This window comes from Mixophyes fleayi, chromosome 12 (assembly GCF_038048845.1).
Source record: "Mixophyes fleayi isolate aMixFle1 chromosome 12, aMixFle1.hap1, whole genome shotgun sequence".
Classification (NCBI taxonomy): domain Eukaryota; kingdom Metazoa; phylum Chordata; class Amphibia; order Anura; family Limnodynastidae; genus Mixophyes; species Mixophyes fleayi.
In genome coordinates this window covers 49,989,681-50,010,750 of record NC_134413.1, presented here as the reverse complement: position 1 = coordinate 50,010,750, position 21,070 = coordinate 49,989,681, and the positions used below count along the sequence as shown (strand labels likewise).

Genomic DNA, 21,070 nt, shown 5'->3' with positions numbered 1-21,070 from the left:
TTCTCTGGTTAGTAGAACTCAGCTTCAGCAGCTCTTCAGTGGTGCTCTAGGGATGCCACTAAAATGAAAGACGACTGCAAAGCCAGATCTTCTCAGCTTGACACTAAGGAATGTAAAATAGCCTACATCGGCGGTTCCCAGAGTGTGCGCCGCAGCTCCCAGGGGTGCCACGGCGCTGTCACTGGGGTGCCGCGGGCCAGCCATAAAAAAAAAAAAAAAAAAAAAAAAAAAAAAAAAAAAAAAGAAGGAACACAAACTTGCCAGTCCGCCGGGCCCCAGCAGCCTCCTCTCTACCGCACCTGTCACTGAATATCGACGTCAGTGACAGCTGCGGGAGAGAGGAGGCTGCTGGGTCCCGACGCCGCGCGGATAGGTAAGTTTCTGTGTTCCTTTTTTCTATGGCTGGCATGTGGCAGAGGAGGAGTGGGACGGCAGAGGAGGAGGGGGACGACAGAGGGCAGAGGAGGAGGGGGGGACGACAGAGGGCAGAGGAGGAGGGGGGGACGACAGAGGGCAGAGGAGGAGGGGGGGACGACAGAGGGCAGAGGAGGAGGGGGGGACGACAGAGGGCAGAGGAGGAGGGGGGGGGGGACAGAGGGCAGAGGAGGAGGGGGGGGCAGAGGAGGGGGGGGGACAGAGGGCAGAGGAGGGGGGGGGACAGAGGGCAGAGGAGGGGGGGGGGGGACAGAGGGCAGAGGAGGGGGGGGGACAGAGGGCAGAGGAGGGGGGGGGACAGAGGAGGGGGGGGACACAGAGGGCAGAGGAGGGGGGGGGGACAGAGGGCAGAGGAGGGGGGGGGGACAGAGGGCAGAGGAGGGGACAGCGTGACAGAGGGGGCAATGTGAGAGAGGACAGTGTGCCTGGTTGCAGAGGGGCATTTTTGCACACAATTAAATAAGTATTTCTGTCGTGACCTAAATACTTATTACAATTTTTTGACCCAACTACTTCTAAAACAGGACTGCTCAGTAATTATTTTGGAGGGGTGCCTTGAAAAAATTTGGAGACTCGAAGGGTGCCGAACTGCAAAAGTTTGGGAACCACTGGCCTACATTATACTCTTCATATTCTAAAAGGTCAATATCCAACCAAGGACAAACGCAATAGTGCAGTGTTATACCTAGTGGATGTGCATCTCCAACCTCCTAGTAGCTGCACACTCCAAATGGTGCAAATGTTCCCTAATGATATGCACGAGAAAGTTACAAGCTTGGAACTAAAATGCAATCTTCAAATTTACTGTGAATTTCCACAGCACCTCTGCAATGTTCCATCTGTCTCCACTGTGTATAGACAAGAGCACTTTAGGCTAGGGAAAACAAAAGCAGAGTAATGTGCAATCAAAGAAATGTGGTACATTTCATGTAGATAATAAAAACTTCATATTATCCAAAAATGTTTAATGCAAAGATAGATGTACAGGTCAGGGAGTAAAGAAAACACAAATTCTATATATATTATAAACATTAACTACAGAATAAAGACAACATTCTGGCTGCTTGTCCAGCGAGATATTACAGATCCTGTGTTGTCTAGATGAGAAGACGGCCCCCTGTGTGTGTTGGTCTGATTCAATTCAGCAACCTTAGTCTAGGATTAACGCTGCGTTACTACCATTAATACGGTAATATTAACCCAGATTTTTTTTACTCGCGGCCCCGAGAGATGTGAGCAAAAATCAGTGTTAAAATTACTGTCCTAATGGTAATACTGGGCAGGCCGCGCTATTCCTAGAACAACGTGGCCGAATTGAATTGGCCCCAAAGTGTAACTTTTCTCCTCTGCTCTTATGAAGTGCAGCTGTAGTTCTCACAAATAGTTAAAGCCAAGATTCCAGCTGGATGAAATGGCTGCAAAACTTCATCTTGAAAACAGCTGTCAAATAACTCTCATCTCATCTTTCAGCTCCTTCAGCACAGATGCTGTGGATTCACAATTTGTGTTTAGGATCTTTGAAAAGAAATTGTTCCAAAGGTTTCCACGCCACAATCTAGAATAGACAAGGAAGTGTTGGTACAAAAAAAATACATAATTGGTAAATACTTTATAGTTGAAAACCAAGATTAGACATTTTCTCTAGAAACTCATTTTCATTTACATCGGTGCTCTATTTTGCAAAAAAAGGTTGCCTCTGTCAGCCCATGTAGCTTTTTTCAAAGGTATTAAACATTAAGATCAAACTCCTGTGTGTTAACATATAGAAAACAAAGCACCTTATTCAAGATTTTAGTATTTGTAAATTATACGTAGGTGCCACCATGGAGGGTGAGCTGTACAGGTACAAGCTGCCCAAGTCTTGTACCCTAGGCCTGAGCAGCAAATAATAATCCCCCAGCTATTTGCTTGGGCATCTGGCCTTCCAGCTAACTAGAACTTGTTATCCCAATCCCTAGTGCTATCGTGTCTGATCTCTGGAATAACAGAAGGAGTTGTTCACAACAGAGCAGCGACTCAATTTCAAGTGGCTGTCCACCCAGCTCCCGTATAATTAGCAATCTTACATATACAGAAGAGGAGTGATTGTAGTGTCAGGAGGTTACAGAGAGACTGTACAGGGGGAGGAAGCATAGCAACTACAGTTGTTCCAGTGGTTCAAGCATAAGTGGCATCAATATAACTAAGCTTGTAAAAACCTTAGTCTGGACCCATGTGTGAATTAATGATCCACTTCAAAATTATTTAAAAAACTAGGCGTCTTTAAATCCACTCATAATTTTATTTCCAGTATGACAATGCTTGGGATGGTAATACTTTCCCATTACTACAGATTTGATTTAAAATTACCTATTAGGATGCATTTCAACCTAAAAAATTTTTTTTTTTCTATTGTCTTTACTTATTCACCTGGGAATTTCTTTGCCGATTTTCCATGTTGACTCCTCTTTGTGAATCTGCAGGTTCTCTTTGAAAATTGTCAAGTGCACCACGTTTGCAATACCAAGGAGATCCACCTGAGGGCAGCAGAATGTAAGTGCATGCTGAGAGTTCATGAAGCAGTTTTATGTACAAGTTTTAAGATTTAGCAGAAATTATTAGACATCCGTGTAACTAAATGTACTTTGTATTAAAATATCTATAAAGTTACTACAACAATCACGCACAAGTACTTTGAAATATTGTCTTGAAAAGCTGTTGTAATCTGGAGGTGTCCCTCCACCATAAAGTTAAAGTAAAATGATTCAGTGCCAATCATGATATTGGTACATAAACTGATCAATTGAACACAGCTCTGAATGATCTCTTTAATTATATGTAAATATTTTCTGTTTTGTGCATTTATTCATAACATTAAAATTGTTCAGAAAGCCTAGAAAAAATGTTTTTTTTCCTTATTTTCGAGCGAGGAAACTTCTCGCACAATTCAAATCTTTTTTTTCTTTCCTAAACTGTCTTCTCGCGCTCCAAACGTTTGTCAATGTTAAAGTATAGGCTGGATGCGAACCTTCAGCGGAAAAAGCTATTCAATTGTTTTTTACACTGTGGGTGAAACAGGCAAATCTGCTGTTTCATCTCGCACCTCCTTGGTCTGCTCAAACAAAAAAAAAAAAATTTTTTTAAATTAAGAAAAATAGAGATTAAACTGAAAAAATAGGTGTAAAAGTTCATTAAAATAACATGAAAACTGAAAAGTACTATTTTTTTTTTTTAAAAAAATAACAGAATAAATTTTTCAAGGTTCCCCCTTTAAAAAAATACATTAGTGGTGCAGTCCTATATTTAAACTTTATTTTTTTAATCTTTTTTTGTGGGGGGGGGGGGGGGGGGGGAGTTTGTGCCTGACTTTAGTCAGCTGTCATAATTGTGAAAAGTAGCATGTTATTTATTTTTTAAAACCAAAAGCGTTTGCTTAGTCTTAACCCTAGTGCTAGCAGGCTATTGCTGTGTTTTTGCGTAGGGTTCCCCCTATTTTAATTGAACCAGCGCTAGGCAAACCAGCCGGGGTGATAGGCACTATAGCAGGGGGGGGAAACGCAGTTTGGGTCCCACGGCCATAATGACTAAACACCCACAGGACTGTTCAGCGCTGGCCTGGATTCCCTAGGGAGTGTGGTCCGCTGAATAATGTAAGCGGGCCACTCCCCTAGGGACACCCAGCCCAGTGCCGATAGCACTAGGGCTCTTTCTACTACCCCTGGGCTGTGGGTAGTAGGGTAATAAATGGGGATTTTGTATGAAAAAAACAAAAAAAAAAACACACAATTTTGATTTGTGGAACTACATGTCCCAGCCAGCCATGTTGGCCTAAATAGTGTGGGCATGCTGCTACTTGTCCAACTACAAGCACCAGCGTACCCATGGCACCCAGGGCATGTTGGCACTTGTAGAACCACAAGTGCCAACATGCTTACACCCACGGCTGGCTGTGATCTGTAGTTCCACAAAGCAAAATGTTAAATAAAAGCACAACACCCTCATTCCAACCACAAATCTTTATTAAAAATAATAAAACCCCAAGAAATACAGTAAACACCCTCATGTACACCATAGATTTTTATTAAAAAAAAAAAAAATACTCACCATGGACGAAATCCTCAGTTTTCTGATGCTTTACCTACACACACACACACACACACACACATTTACGCGAAGTCTTCTTGATTGCAGTATGGGGGCCCATTCTCTTGTGCAGTGCTGGGGCCCTTCTTGATTGCAGTATGGGGGCCCATTCTCTTGTGCAGTGCTGGGGCCCAATCTCATTTGCAGTGCTGGGGCCCTTCTTGATTGCAGTATGGGGGCCCATTCTCTTGTGCAGTGCTGGGGCCCAATCTCATTTGCAGTGCTGGGGCCCTTCTTGATTGCAGTATGGGGGCCCATTCTCTTGTGCAGTGCTGGGGCCCAATCTCATTTGCAGTGCTGGGGACCTTCTTGATTGCAGTATGGGGGCCCATTCTCTTGTGCAGTGCTGGGGCCCTTCTTGATTGCAGTGTGGGGGCCCATTCTCTTGTTCAGTACTGGGGCCCTTCTTGATTGCAGTATGGGGGCCCATTCTCTTGTGCAGTGCTGGGGCCCTTCTTGATTGCAGTGTGGGGGCCCATTCTCTTGTTCAGTACTGGGGCCCTTCTTGATTGCAGTGTGGGGGCCCATTCTCTTGTGCAGTACTGGGGCCCTTCTTGATTGCAGTGTGGGGGCCCATTCTCTTGTGCAGTGCTGGGGCCCTTCTTGATTGCAGTGTGGGGGCCCATTCTCTTGTTCAGTACTGGGGCCCTTCTTGATTGCAGTGTGGGGGCCCATTCTCTTGTGCAGTACTGGGGCCCTTCTTGATTGCAGTGTGGGGGCCCATTCTCTTGTGCAGTGCTGGGGCCCTTCTTGATTGCAGTGTGGGGGCCCATTCTCTTGTGCAGTGCTAGGGTCCTTCTTGATTGCATTAATTTTTTATACTAAAATGGCTGCCTTAACCACTCATTTCAAACTCGCTAGGACCAATAGTAGAGCGCGAGGGGGTGAATGCAATGTTAACAATTGAATTGAGGGAGTTTTTTGTTTTTTTTAAAACGAGCGCTCGAACAGGAAAAAACGAGCGCGGGATTTTTATTTTTTTTCAAGCGCGGGATTTTCACCAGTCTCGTTAACAATTGAATATGCCCCTTTGAGCTGGGAAAAGAGAGTTTATTTATTTAATAATTTTACACTTTTATTACAACAGTGTTACATCTTATATTTGTATTTTTGGTTAGCTGATGAACATGTGGGAACAAAAATGGGATTTTTGTACTTACCCTAAAATTTCTTTAACCAAGCCCAGTTGGGGGGACACTGCTCACATTGGGGTATAGAGGGCGCTGTGTGGAGTAAGGCACTAAAGATCTGTCTAGCCTGCTCCCCTCCCCTCCCCTCTATGCCCCCTCCAGCCACTATCATCAGTTTATTTATTTACAAAGCTGCAAGAGAGGGCTAAACACAATGAACAGAACAAACAAAACAGTCAGAACAAAGGGTGGGAAGCGCAGTGTCTCCCAACTGGGCTTAGTGAAAGATTTTACGGCAAGTACAAAAATCCCATTTTCACCTGCACTACCAGTTGGGGGACACTGCTCACTTTGGGGATGTCCCAAAGCTGCCCCTATGGGTGGAAATGCTTGTGATGAGCGGCGCGGAAAAAACGGGATTTATACTTACGATAAATCTTTTTCTCTGAGTCCATCTGGGGGACACTCCTTAACCATGGGGTTGAGTCGGGGGGAGGAGTCTGGCACCCAAAGAGTTAACTTTTTTCAGCTGACAGCATATCACCCCTGCCAATTCCCACATACCTCAGTTTGATTACAAAAGCCATTAGAAAGATAGGCCAATCAACCAAGACACATCTTCCTAATGGCTTTTGTAATCAAACTGAGGTATGTGGGAATTGGCAGGGGTGATATGCTGTCAGCTGAAAAAAGTTAACTCTTTGGGTGCCAGACTCCTCCCCCCGACTCAACCCCATGGTTAAGGAGTGTCCCCCAGATGGACTCAGAGAAAAAGATTTATCGTAAGTATAAATCCCGTTTTCTCTTACATCCATCTGGGGGACACTCCTTAACCATGGGGACTTACAAAAGCAATCCCTCTGAAGGGTGGGACCGCTCTGATCTCCTTGCACGCAGAACACTACGGCTAAAGGAGGCGTCCCCCAACGCAAATATATTAAATTGGTAGAATTTCGTAAAGGTATGGACAGAGGACCAGGTGGCTGCACTGCACAGCTGGTCCGCCGTGGCTCCATTACGAGCCGCCCAAGACGCCCCAACCGACCGGGTGGAATGGGCAACAATACGTTTCGGCACAGGGAGATTAATACGGACATAAGCCTCCCCGATAGTCAGGGTAAGCCATCTGGCAATAGTTTGCTTAGATGCTGGCCATCCCCGTTTGGAAAAGTCAAACAACACAAATAGAGACTGTCTTACGTATCTTTGCAGATCTCTTAACATATATACGTAATGCCCTCACTACGTGCAAATATTTATTTGTCTTTGTTCCAGGAGTCTGAGGGTCCTCTCTCTACGGGACCCTGTAGGGCAGGTTTTACCTGCAGCCCCAAGGCCTTGTTAGGATGTCCCTTACCAGTGGATCCCTTGTTCTTGCGCAGAACTCTGGGACTTCCCTGTCTTTTGTTCGGTTCTTGTCCAGCAACCACCAGCTGAGGACCTACCTCCTCCACTGGTACCTTGAACACGGGAATGCTCCTCTGGGGTGGGACCCTGCCCAGGGTAAGGTCGCGAAAGATGTCACCATCTTTCCCAGCAGCTTCAAAGACCTGGCTACTGACAGCCTCTTGTCTGACAGGATCCTGCCTGTCCACTCCATCTAGGACCTCAACTTGTCCTGTGAAGACAACCTTCTGCTGCGTACCAAGTCCCTCACTAGTCTCAAGAAACTCATTCTTAGACAAGGGATTCTCTGTGACCCTTTCAGACTCTAGAAGTTCGGTCATAGACTGAACAACTCGTCTAGCCTTAGCACCCTGAATGGGTGTGACTAAAACCTTTTCCCTTACTGGAAATTCTAAGCCTGTATAGCTTCGTCTGAACGAAGCAAATCAACAGCCCTGAGCTCTTTCTGATTTGACAGAAGCCAGCGAGGTAATTTTTTTCAAAACCTGAGGTGAGCTGGTCCCATGAATTCTATCACGATATTCTGGACCTACTCCTCTACCGAGGACCCTGTCTGCTGCTGGGCAAACCCAAGCAGCCGTCCTCCCACCCCACCCTCTGGAACCAGAGTCATGCTGCTGGTCTATCCGGCAGCTTGGCGGAAGAAGCTCTCCGCGCCACAGGGGCAAAGGATGACCTTCCCCTACGGGATTGTCTCCTGGATTCCACGGCCCCTGGACTGGTAGTCTGGCCTCTGCCAGACCTGCCCCCGTAAGGAGGCTGTCTGAAAGAACTAAACCTAGGCCTAGCCCTAGGTCTTGGAGTATTTACAGGCAAGGACGTCTTCTTGCCCCTTGAAGCCTGTAAAATCCAAGAGTCTAATTCTGGACCAAATAACATCCCACCCGTATACGGGATGGATTCTAATGATCGTTTAGCTCTGAATCCGCATTCCAAGCCCTTAACCATAACTCCCTTCTAGCTACTACAGCTGTAGCTGAAATAGACGAAGCTATGGAGGCCGAATTATGGGCCGCTTCATATACATAGCCTGCTGCCTCCCTTAGCTGCATTGCCAGAGGCAGTAAATCTGAATCCTGCAAGGCAGACTCTAACTGTCCTGCCCAGACTTCCATGGCCCTAGCTACCCAGGTAGAGGACAATGCTGGCCTGAGGCGAATACCGGCGGCCGAGAAGATCGACTTCAGCAGGGATTCTAATTTCTTGTCAGTCGCGTCCTGTAAGGTCGCTGACCCGGGTACAGGTAGTGTAGTCTGACGAACCAATCTCGCCACAGGTGTATCTACCTTTGCCACCTGTTCCCAACGGGTCATATCCTCCTCCTGAAGGGGATACAATACGCCAAACTTCCTTGGCATAGAGAACCTTTCATCTGGATATTTCCAAGAGGCCTCTACAATATCCCTCAACTGAGGGAGGAAACCTGACCACCTGCTTAGAAGCCTTCTTAAAGAGGGAGCGGTCCAAGGACTTCGTCTCCTCTACTTCAGCAAACCCCAGGGTCTGACGAACTGCTCTTACCAGGTCGTCCATACCCCGATGCCTAGAGCTTCCTTCTGACTCTATAATGGACACATCTGAATCGTCCAACAATTCCCCCTCCTCCTCTGAGGAACTCTCAGAGTCTGACACTGACCACAGCGCTTTAGCTGTTAGTCTACATCTTTTAACACTACGCTTGTGTCTGGGGTTCTCCAGTAGATGGGTAAGCCGGTCCAGGCTTTTAGCCACCGCTGACCAACCCACCTCTCCCATCTGGGAAACCCCCGGGAGGGCTGGGGAGGGAAATACACCGACCCCTGGGGAAAATGACTCATCTGTCATTCCTACTGTTATACCCTGAGAAACCACAGATGTAGCTGGGATCTCAACTGGTTTAGATAACAGATTTACAAGGGTATAAACTCCCTGTGTTAAGGCAGCTGCCCACTCAGGATGATCTACCGTTATGGTGGAGGTGTCTATAGGCTGTTTCACAGGAGCCACAGTGCAGGCTGCACAGTGCAGGCTCCCCTGATCCAGCCGTTCACTTGTTAGTTTAACATTACATTTTGAACAGACATGTTTGGTACGTGTTTTGCTTTTATCTGCCATCACAAGATAAGAAAAACTAAATCACGTTTCAAAATTCACAAACACTTCTCCAATTTATCAGAAAATACAGATTAGGTTATATTAACATATCATAGTATTTCTGATTTGAATAAGACAGGCTTGGAAAACTTTATAGTTTTCTCATAAACAGTTCTCTCAACACATCATTGTCTTATAATATACACGTCTACACATGCACACACATACACACAGAAGAAAAGTGATACTCAGCGGGGAAGATATGTGTCAACAGTGCACCTCTCTTCAAATGACTGCTGCAACTGTCCTCCTTTTAAAGCTTGGCGCCAAAAAGGGATCTTCCACGTGATCACTCAGCGGGGGAGGGGAAGAGGTGCTTCTCAACACATTCCCCTACCACTGGAATCTCCTTCTGTGTCTCTGCTAACAGTGATTTCCCCCTTCTACTTAGGTGAAATCCTGTTGCTTTATCTTTCTCACATTTTGCTACCACACCGCAAAATACAGGTACATATTTATCTATGAACCAGTCAAAAGATAGTATTTCTGTTCCTTTTCCTCTATATAGAGAGTATAAGGTATAATTAGTCAAGCTGAAAGGCTGCAGCAGGTTTTTCAGTAATGACTGCAATTAGCACAGAACACCTGGGCCCATTTAGCATTACATTTGGAACAGACAATATGTTTGGCACACCCAAACACTTCCACAACCTTTATCAGAAAATACAGACTAGGTTATTTAACATATCATAGTATTTCTGATTAAATAAGACAGGTTTGGAGAACTTTATAGTTTTCCTTAAACACAGTTCTCTCAACACCTCATAGTCTTATAATACACATGCATACACAGAAGAAACAAAGTGATACTTAGCGTGGAAGATATGTGTCAACAGTGCACTTCTCTCCAAATGACTGTTGCATATGTCCTCCTTTTAAACTTTGGCGCCAAAAGGGATCTTCCACGTGCTCACTGAGTTGGGGGGGGGGGGGGGGGGGGGAAGCGGTGTTCCTTAAACACATTCCCCTTCCACTGGTGGTTCTTCTGTGTTTACTTTAACAGCGTTTTGCCCTCTCTCTTATATTAGGGGAAAACCTGTTAGAATGTGTTGCCCGCTAGCGCTATTCAAAGCGCGCCATCCTCAAGAATTCACTGCCATCCCGATGGGAGGAGGAACTTGGTATACTCCAGCTGGCTTCCGGGGAACCTCAGCAGTAAAGGCGCTCTCTGCCTAATGGCAGCGCCCGTCCTGCATCAGCGGGGAGAGTCTCTTGCAGACTGATTCCCGCTGTGAGAAGCGCTTCTTACCTCTCTGTCAGCGGGGCATAGCCAACAAAAAAGGCTAACTACCAGGTCAGAAGTTTCAAAGAAACCGACTAAGGGTTCAAACAGATTTCTGCAAAGCCAAAAGAATTAAATAGAGATACCACGGAGCTACTGGAGAGAAACGGGGGCTGGGCATGTATAACACCTTGTAAAAGAAAATTAAAAAAAATTTGGTCATTCGGAAAAGAGCCAAACGTTTCTGAAAATATATGGATAAGGCTGAAATCTGCTCTTTAAGGAAAGCAAGCCGCAAACCCTTATCCAAGCCATCTTGTAGGAAAGCCAACAACATTTCCAAATGTAAATAACCCGTTGACAACTTATGGATCTCACACCAAGCAATGTACGACTTCCGGACACGATTATAATTCTTAGAAGACTACGTCTTCCTCGCCTGAAGCATAGTCTGAATAACTTTATTATAAACCATTCTTTTTAAAAGTATCAGGGTTTCAACATCCACGCCATTAAAGCAAATTGATTGAGGTTCTGGTGAAAGAACGCAACAGGACTTAGAAGATCCGCCTTGCATGGCAGCCGCCAAGGAGGATTCACGGACATTGTGAGAAGATCAACGTACCACGACCTTCTTGGCCAACCTGGAGCCAAAAGAATATTTGGCACTTGTTTGTGCCTTACCTTTTTCAACACTCGCCATAACATTGGGATTGGGGCTAAATCTTGTACTCTAATAGGAAGTCCCAAAGAGCGGTCATGTCATCCAACTGAAAAGCCTGCGGATTCCACGTCCACACACCATATCTGGCCACTTGGGTAAACTTGATGGCTTTCAGATGGAACAACCAACTGGTCAGCAGGTGTGGCCAGCCAGAAATGAACACATCCGGGTGAAGTGACCATTCCCCTGGGTGGATTTAATGACGACTTAGATAATCCGCTTCCCAACTGGTCACTCCTGGGAGAAAGACTGCAGAAATGGCCTGAACCCTCTGATCCACCTACTTCATGATGCAGGGGACTTCTTTCATAACCAAGGAGCTTCTGGTACCTCCCTGGTGGTTTATGTAGGCTACAGCTGTGGCGTTGTCAGACTGGATCCGTACTGATGTGTTCTGGAGTAGAGACTATGCCTGGACTAGGGCATTGAACACTGCCCTTAGTTCGAGTACATTGATTGGTAAACACGCTTCCTCCAGGATCCAAGTCCCCTGTAATCTCAGATTTAGGAAAACCACACCCCAACCCGAGAGACTAGCATCCGTTTTCACCACAATCCAATGAGGAATTGAAAACGGACACCTTTGTTGAGGTAGTTGATGTTCAACCACCATAGCAGGGAAAGCAGAGTAGAAGCTGACAAACAAAACAACTGAGCTACCAACCGGGTGTCTGCCTCTTCAAATGGCAGTTCTGTCTCATTGGAAAAAGGTCAGAGAGTGAAATTGTCCCCACTGCACCGCCTCGTAACAAGACACCATGCGGCCCATTAGCTTTATACTCTGCTGGTTCTCAAGAAGGTGTCAGTACTTTAATTTTTTCATTTGGGTCTGCAATGTTGGAATTTTCCCCAGAGGTAAAAACAACCTCTGACACCTGATGTCGAACAGAAGCCCTAGAAACACCATGTGTTGAGAAGGTGTCCGTTGCTGGATTCTAAATATCAAAAAATCCAGTCTGTCGAGCAACATTTCCGCTGTCAAGCGCAGGTGGTCTCGAAGGAGATCCTCCGAATCTGCCTTTATCAACAGATTGTCTAGATAGGGAATCAGCTTTACCCCTCGTAGGTGAAGAATTGCAGCCTTTATTTTGGTAAAGAGTCTCCTGCTGTGTCTAATCCAAAAGGGAAGAGCCCGGAACTGAAAATGATCTTGTCCACTGCAAACCTGAGGAACTTTTGGTGGCCTGACCAAAATCGGGACATAAAAAAAAAAAAAAAAGTACGCATCCTTGATGTCTAAGAACGCCAAACACTCGTCCTTCGCCATTGAGGTATGACTGAATGGATGGATTCCATCCAAATACTTGGCAACTTCAAGTGGGTGTTGAGATCTCAGAGATTGAGAATTGAACGGTACAACAAATCTGTCTTTTGTAATCAGAAAAAACTGTAAATAATATCCCAGACTTCTTTCCTTTTCTGGGACTGGGATAACTACACCCAAAGCCACCAGATTCCCGACAGCTCCAAAGAGGGCCAGGCCAACCTCCGGACCTCATCTCTGGGCAGGGGAGTTGACCTGAACCTTCTGGGCCCTGCACCTACCAGATCCAAAATGTACCCCATCGAGACCACCCCCTTCATCCAGGTGTCTCTGGTTGAGCAAAGTCACCGATCTCAGCAAGCGAACTCCCACCACTGTAGACCCCAGAGGGGGGGCTAGAGAGTCATGCTGATGGTTTCTCCTCAGGCTTGTTCGTGGGATGGCATCCCGATCAAGCCTGCCTAACTCTCTGGCTACCTCCATCCCGAGGAACGGGAAGGCTGACCTCGTGGGGGCACACCCTTGGCTCATGCCACCTGTCGAAAGAACTGAAAACATCTCAATTTAGGTTTGGAAGCGGCCACTGGAAGAAAAAAGCACCCAGCCCCAACGTGGCCTGAGCAATAAAACTTCTCTAATGGTTGACCAAAAAGATAGACTATCATATGGGACAAATCTCCAGGTCTCTCTTGGATTCAGAGTCCTACTCCCAAGATCTCAGCCAAAGTGTACATCTCGCCGTAATAGCTAAGGAAGATGTATGTGACAATCGCTGAACAGCATCTATAACCGCTTCTCCCAAAAATTCGGCAGCCTCCTTTATATGGTCTGCCAAAGAGAACAAGTCGTCTCTAGGAAGTACCGCCTGAATACCTTCACTCAGAGCGAAAGCCTATTTCTTAATTGCTTTAGTGACCCAGGTTGCTGCCGTGTTTGGGCGCAGTGAGGCTCCAGATGCTAAATAGATGGATTTAAGAAATCCCTTGCACTATTAGTGGAGTCTTATAAAGAAGCAGCACGTACCTTAGGCTCGCTCCCTCACTGCTAATAGCGACGTTCATCATTGACCGCCACTCAACTTGATTAAAATAACCCATTTTAAATCAAAACAGGAAAATAAAAAAGGCTAAACTAAAAACGTGCCCTACCCTGTAGACCAAATGCCACCAAATGCCTTATCCACTCTCTGATCATCTCCCGCCTGGACTACTGCAACCTCCTCCTCACTGGCCTCCCCCACTCTCATCTCGATCCCCTTCGATCCGTCCTTAACGCTGCAGCTAGGCTTATTTTCCTCTCTCGCCGCTCCTCTTTTGTCTCCCCCCTCTACCTAGCCCTTCACTGGCTCCCATTCCCCTTCAGAATCCTCTTTAAGCTCCTCACACTCACCTACAAGGCCCTCGCCAACTCCACTGCGCCCTACATTTCCACCCTCCTCTCTATTCATGCTCCATCCCGCCCTCTCCGTTCTGCCTCTGACCGTCGCCTCTCTTCCCCCCTTATAACCTCCTCCCACGCGCGTATCCAAGACTTCGCCCGCGCTGCCCCCCTCCACTGGAACAAGCTCCCTCCCTCCATCAGAACTTCCCCTAATCTGTCCGGCTTCAAACGGGCCCTAAAAACCCACCTTTTTCTTAAAGCCTTTCTGTCTCCCACTTAACTTCCTACCTTATCTTCTGCCTCTGTCCCCCTACTCTCCCTCTCTCCCCTGCGTCTCTCTGTCTGTCCACCCCTCCCCTTAGATTGTACGCTCCTCTGAGCAGGGCCATCTCTCCTCCTGTTTCCACCACTTCTAACTCTGCTCTCCAGCTATTTAACCCTCCTCCTCAAAGGTCCTCCACCCCACGTCCACTTTCGCTCCCTCCTCCCCCCTGGGGGTCTCCCTGTCTTCCGCGCCCCCCTTCTTGGGCCCCGTCATTTTCGGATCCTCCCTCCCCTTTCCCCGCCCTCTCTAGCTGTGCATTGAGCGTACTGAGTTGCTGTGTTTACTGTACTGTGCTGTCTCCCATTGTATTGTGATTTTGTTTGTCTCTGTACGGCGCTGCGGATGCCTTGTAGCGCCTTATAAATAAATATTAATAATAATAATAATAGACACTATTAAAAATACTAATAATGGCCGGAGGGCATAGAGGGAAGGGGAGCAGGCTAGTCAGATCTTTAGTGCCTTACTCCACACAGCGCCCTCTATACGCCAAAGTGAGCAGTGTCCCCCAAATGGTAGTGTAAGTGAAATGAAATCTGAACAGTTGTACTATTACACTATTAATACCACCATATATTAAAATCTCAAATCGCACAAATAAACTAATCAATGTTATCACAACTACTATTCAACACTTATATAAAGCAATATACAAACTTGTCATTGAGAATCTAATAAATACAGTTTGAGTATTTAATCCTTTTCAAGATCACTTATCCTGTAAAATTAGTAGGTTGTTCTGCTACTGGTATTTGTGGCTCTTTAGTCTTTGTTTGTCACCATAGATTCATCAACAGCAGCAAAGGCGTGATGCAATTCTCTTGGCTAGAGTTTTGGAATACTTGTTAACACTAGTGATTCTAGTGAATAAACTTGTCCCTATAATTTACAGATTACTGTAACACATTTTTTTTTCTCTTTTACATAATTCACTTCTCCTTTCACCATGCTTTTAAATTCCCCTTATTCAGTCCTCTCCCTGCTGTCCTCTGTATCTCTATGTGCTCCTGCTATCAACTGAACTTTCTGCTTTCCTTCTGCCCCCCTTATTGCCTTATACGGTCAGCTCACTCTAGTCCAGTGGTTCCCAAACTTTTGCAGTTCGCAGCACCCTTAGAGTCTCCAAACTTTTTCAAGGCACCCCTCCAAAATAATTATTGAGCAGTCCTGTTTTAGAGGTAGTTGGGTCAAAAAATTGTAATAAGTATTTAGGACAGGACAGAAATACTTAGTTAGTTACATGCAAGAATGCCCCCTCTACATCCAGACACTCTGCCCTCTCTCACACTGCCCCCTCTGCACCGCTGTCCCCCTCCCTGCACCGCTGTCCCCCTCCCTGCACAGCTGTCACGATCCCTCACACTCCTCTGCCGCGGGCCAGTCATAGAAAAAAAAAAAAAAAAGAAGAGCACAGAAACTTACCAATCCGCCGGGGCGCCGGGACCCAGCAGCCTCTCTCTCTGCAGTAGCTTGTTACTGACGTCGATATTCAGTGACAGCTGCAGGAGAGAGGAGGCTGCTGGGTCCTGGCGCCCGGCGGATTGGTAAGCTTCTGTGTTTTTTTTTTTCTATGACTGGCCCGCGGCACCCCTGGGAGCCGCGGCGCAGACTTTGGGAACCGCTGCTCTAGTCTGTTTGCTACTTGCAATTCTCACTGCTTCCCTTACTGCCTTTCTCCACTATGTGCTAGTATCTTTCTATCCCCCTGAATTTAAGCTCACCTATTCCCTCCTCTTACTTTCTGCTCTGCCACCAGGCTGTTTGTGGCCAACGCTCCTCTTATTCACTCTGTTCAATATTTTGGTCACTTTCTTTCCCTCTCTTGCTCTCGTGTGTGGTGCCTTCCCATTTGGCTCCCCCAACTCTTTTGGCAGTTTCACATTCTGAATTGGCTACTCCCAACCAAGGGGTGTACATGCCTCCATCCCATCTGACTAAAGGGGTGGGTTGGAAGCTTACTCGATCCTATTCACATGGGAGAGAATTGAGTGTCCTTAGACATTAGCATGCAATATTATTCTTGCTTACTCTTTCCGCTATGTGGGATTCACTGCTCACCTTTCATTCAAAGATATTTTCTTTAATGGCTGTTACAAACTACTGTGTGCCAATGTATACATTTTGCTCTTCTAACCTTACATATGTATGTTATTATAATCATGGTGCTCCTTTATCTTAAAGGGATCCTCCTGTGTACTAGTTCAGAGGGTAATTACTTTGTAGGACAATAAATGAAAATAGGAAATTTGATATAAAACGCCTTACCCAAAATATTATAATGCAACAAAATACCTCTTCCTAAAGTTACTTAGCATTCCTCTTCTTATTAAAGCTCTCCTCTAAGTGCAGTGTGGGGAAAGTCAGGGAACTTGTTTGTATTTTAGGCTTGGTCCATAAAATTGCATCCTTATTGGAAACACCTGTCACATAATATCGCAGATAACAGATTCCATATACATACATATACAATATATTTTTCTTAGAATATTCTAAGCCTGAATTTAGAGACAGGTTTATTTTGAAACAAGAATTTGAATCCACTAGTGGCTAAAATCCACCTAATTTTGGCCACTAGTCTCTGAAGATTTGCAATTTTTCTATTTACCTGGTAAGGGGAGGTTCGGTTACCCAGAATCTGCTGCCCATGTTCAGTTTGTGCTATTGGAAAAGTTCTTGCTGTCAGTGTGGGACATAGCCGCATGTCCATGCTGTGAGAGAAGTCTATCAACTTCAAACAACTGTTCATCTCAGTGTTAGAAGATAGGTCGAAAATCCTGTTGATGAAGAATAAATATTACATCTCGCAACAAATACAAAACAGTCTTTATTCAATGCTTAATATGTCAATATTGTAAAAAGGTGTTTTCCAGTTATATTTATTTGGAATCGCTGTGTATGCAGGGCAAGAGCCTTGCACAGCAGTCAGTTCTTTAGTTAGTGATAGCTTTGAAAGCTTGGCTTTCAAAGACTGAATTAGCAGAGCTCAGGCTAGACAGAACAACTGTGGGTCTAAGCAGGGATGTTCCTCCAATGAGGTAAGGCGAGAACCTCATTATAAGCAGTTCCATCCTTGGGACGGCAGATACTAGGTTCTTACCTTCCCTACTGTCTCCCAACATGCCTCTTCACCTTGTCAAGCTCTCTGGTCAGTGGTCATGCTGCAGTAAATGATAGACACAGGGCAACACGTCTCCTGTGCTCCTTCCTACAATAACTATAGTAGTGACTTACATGGGTGTCAATCACCACACATTGAATGGAATGGCCTTGGTGTGGGGTGGTACTGTGAATCCCCGGCTCGAGCACTAAAGAGCAAAGGCATTAGAGAGCAACTTTATCCAACCCAAATAAACAAACTGTACAGCCTAGCTTTTACAACTTTATGACCAGTCAAAATGCATTGCAAAAATTAGTCTCGCTAGGCTTATTATTTATTTTAAAAATCCAAAATACATTTTGTCATCAGAAGAGCCAAGGGTTATGTTTGACCCAATATATATTTTAATTGTATTGGCCTTAGATAAAAGGGAAAATGCATTTTATCATAATTCTTTCCAAAGTCAGTTTCACTTGTGGTTTGACGGCCAAATATTTTCCTGTGCATTTAAAAAATAGATATGTTCTCCTGAATACAGGGATACTAAATATATGTAATCTACTTAAAGGTGAGACGCATTTACAGGGCCTAGAACAGGCCTGGCCAACCTGTGGCTCTTCAGGTGTTATGAAACTACAAGCCTCAACATGCTTTGGCAGTAACATAGTAACATAGTTGATGAGGTTGAAAAAAAGACACCAGTCCATGAAGTTCAACCTATTTTGGATCTCCTGCGATCCTGCACTTATATTTGAAATTAATCCAGAGTAGGCAACCGCCCATCTGTTTTAATTTTGAAAATCCCCCAGACTCAATATTGAAATCCAATTTTTACCCTATATCCACTACTATCCTTTATTTTAAATTAACGGTCGTATCCATGGATACACCTTTCCGCTAAAAAATTGTCTAACCCTTTCTTAAACATATCTATTGAATCTGCCATCACAACCTTCCCTGGCAATGAATTCCATATCTTGACTGCCCTTACTGTAAAGAACCCCTTCCTTTGCTGGTTGTGAAATTTCCTCTCCTCTAACCTTAGGGGATGACCACGTGTCCTGTGTATGGTCCTTGGGGTAAAAAGTTCCCATGAAAGCTCTCCGTATTGACCCCTAATGTATTTGTACATAGTAATCATATCTCCCCTTAGACGCCTCTTTTCTAAAGTAAACATGCCTAAACTGGCTAACCTTTCCTCATAACTTAATGACTCCATACCCTTTATCAATTTTGTCGCCCTTCTCTGAACCCTTTCTAGTTCCAAATTATCTTTTTTATAGAGTGGTGCCCAGAACTGTACTGCATATTCAAGATGAGGTCTTACCAACGATTTATACAGTGGAAAAATTACACTGTCTTCCCTTGCATCTATGCCCCTTTTTATGCATGCCAATACTTTGTTTGCCCTTGCAGCTGCTGCTTGACATTGAGCACTATTGCTAAGTCTACTGTCTACGAGCACTCCCAAATCCTTTTCCATTATAGATTCTCCCAAATTAATTCATAGATTGCGTAGATAGCCAGTCGATTGCTGTCAGGGCATGCTGGGACTTGAAGTTTCACAACATCTAGAGAGCCACATGTTGGCCAGGCCTGGCCTTGAACTAAGGTATACATTTCAATTTATAAAAGGTTTTTCCCTTTGATAGTATATGGCGACTACACATGGATAAAAAGCAGTCAAGTGCACAAGTCATTTGGGTTGGTGTGGGTACAGTAAGGATTGAGAGGGGACAACAATTAGAATGGTGATGTATTTTTGTTGGGTTTGAAACATGTGTTCTTGCATTTATGTCATACATACATGAATGTCAGGCAGAACAGATTTATTCTACTCCCTCCAACCTCAGGATATTTTTTCTGCTTTCTTGCACAGGTGTGCTCAGGGATTTCTGCCATTGCTCTACGGGTGTAATACGAGTTATCAGTGCTGTAAACACCGACACGCTTTAATCCAACAGAATTATTCCTATAGTGAACAGAGCGACAAAGAAAATATAACTACTTACCAGTAAAAAGACACACTGTAAATCAAATCTGAAGAGAGGCCATCGCGACTGTTGCAAATAACGTCATGCGTGTTTTTTTTTTAAAGCAGCAACCCATGGAGCAGGTTAATATGAATTTTATTCCTAAGCCCTAATTGTAAACATTAACCCTTACCCCAACCCCTAAAGTAAAGTGAATACTTTTGCGCTTTAAATTCAGAAATTTGCAAGTTGAGCATGTAAGTGACGTAATTTGCAACAGTAGCAATGTCCTCTCTTCGGACTGTCAGAGTGTCCTTTTACTGGTAAGTAGTTATTTTTTCTTTGTCGCTCTGTTCACTATAGAAATCATTCTGTAGGATTAGAGTGTGTCGGTGTTTACAGCACCGATAACTCGATTAAAAAAACATTGTAAAACACAGTGGTAGATTTAATTTAATTTTTAGGGTGGGAGGAAAAGCCTCAACAGCCCCCTCCATCTACCTACTCCCATCACTGCAATCTCTCACCGCAACCTATGCTCCCGTTGTGAGCCACATGTTAATTGAATCCCTGACCACCAAGGATGAAAGAGGAATCATACCATCGTGCCACTCTTCCAATCTAAAACCCAACAGTCCACAGACCCCCTCCCCCGAAGGTCCAGACTTGAAAGGGGGACATTTTTTAGCACCATAATGCACCACAACTTTCTAATCCAGGGAAAAGCGCAGCCATGTTGGAATTTTAAGATGGCAGTCACAATCTTGGAGAGTGGATGACCAATTAGTTCCTGCACACATAACAAAGAGCAGCAAATAGCAGGAACTCTGGAATAACATTGTGTGTGTTGCCAGGGTGTCTATAGCACATAAAAATCTAATGCTCCACAGCCTACTCCCAGACGCTCCAGTATTACACAGCCTCCAGACTTGCTTCAGCATCCCACAGCAGTCTGTATAGTAACAGGTTTGCGACAACTCATCAGACCAGAATCCTTAGGAGACAAAATGGTGTCAGCTGATTAGAACTGGCTCTCCCAGGATCACCTCGCGTTTCAGGGAACAATTTATTGTTTTCTAACCTTGCTCTCTGTATCTAATCTAGCAGGTGGCAAGTAGAGTTGTTCCAGATTTTATGTATAGAGGGCAGTATCAATTCAGCAATTTCCCTTTCTAGTTGTGGGCATGTCCGATTCTCAGGATTCCACATCTAAGATGAGGAGCACAAGGCTCCCAACCGTGGTGGTCTAACAAATGTGATAAATTACCTACGGAACACTCCTTTGCATTACATGTGCTAGTCCGCAGTCCCAGGTCCCAGACGGCACCTGCAGGAGAAAAAACCCTCCATACAATGTGTGGGCAAGAGTGGGCCTTGCATAAACACTGAATCTCATTTCCCACCTACTTATTCTGATGAAGGATGCAGAAAATGGACCGGATACTTTAAAGCGTCCAAACATTACAGATTTTTCAGTCGATAAACGAGGTGACTAATTCAAAGAAAGTATAAAGTGAGCATGCTGCTCCCTGAGCCGCGAGCTGAAATCCAGCTTACTATTACCGTAATAACGGTAATAGTTTTAACACCGCAGAAATGCAAAAGAATTGAATATGCCCCTTGGTGTCAGAAGAATGGAAATCTTGGAACCCTTTGCTCTTTTTCACAAGGAAATCTGGATTTGTAGGAATCCTCTACAGCTGTGCATCCTTCACTTCCATTACCACTTGGATGGCAAAGGCAACCTTCACCTAGGTGTTAAAACTGCTGGAGAGACTGCAAAATAGTACACCAAGGGAAGAGCATGTCTAATATTATTGTCCTACAGTGAGGGCACAGTCCTTGATCCCGCCTAGAT

General features: G+C 45.0%; 1 protein-coding gene across 1 annotated transcript in view; it reads right to left on the bottom strand.

Annotated features, from left to right (window-relative positions):
- Positions 1-1,383: 1,383 nt before the first annotated feature.
- Positions 1,384-21,070, bottom strand: part of BUB1B (BUB1 mitotic checkpoint serine/threonine kinase B) — a 130,924-nt gene continuing 111,237 nt past the window's right edge. The window contains exons 22-24 of the mRNA XM_075191908.1: positions 16,748-16,916; positions 2,845-2,951; positions 1,384-1,990 (exon numbers count right to left, since the gene is read on the bottom strand). Of these exons, the coding sequence (XP_075048009.1) occupies positions 1,879-1,990; positions 2,845-2,951; positions 16,748-16,916 (388 nt within the window). The 3' untranslated portion in view covers positions 1,384-1,878. The remainder of the gene's footprint in view (positions 1,991-2,844; positions 2,952-16,747; positions 16,917-21,070) is intronic.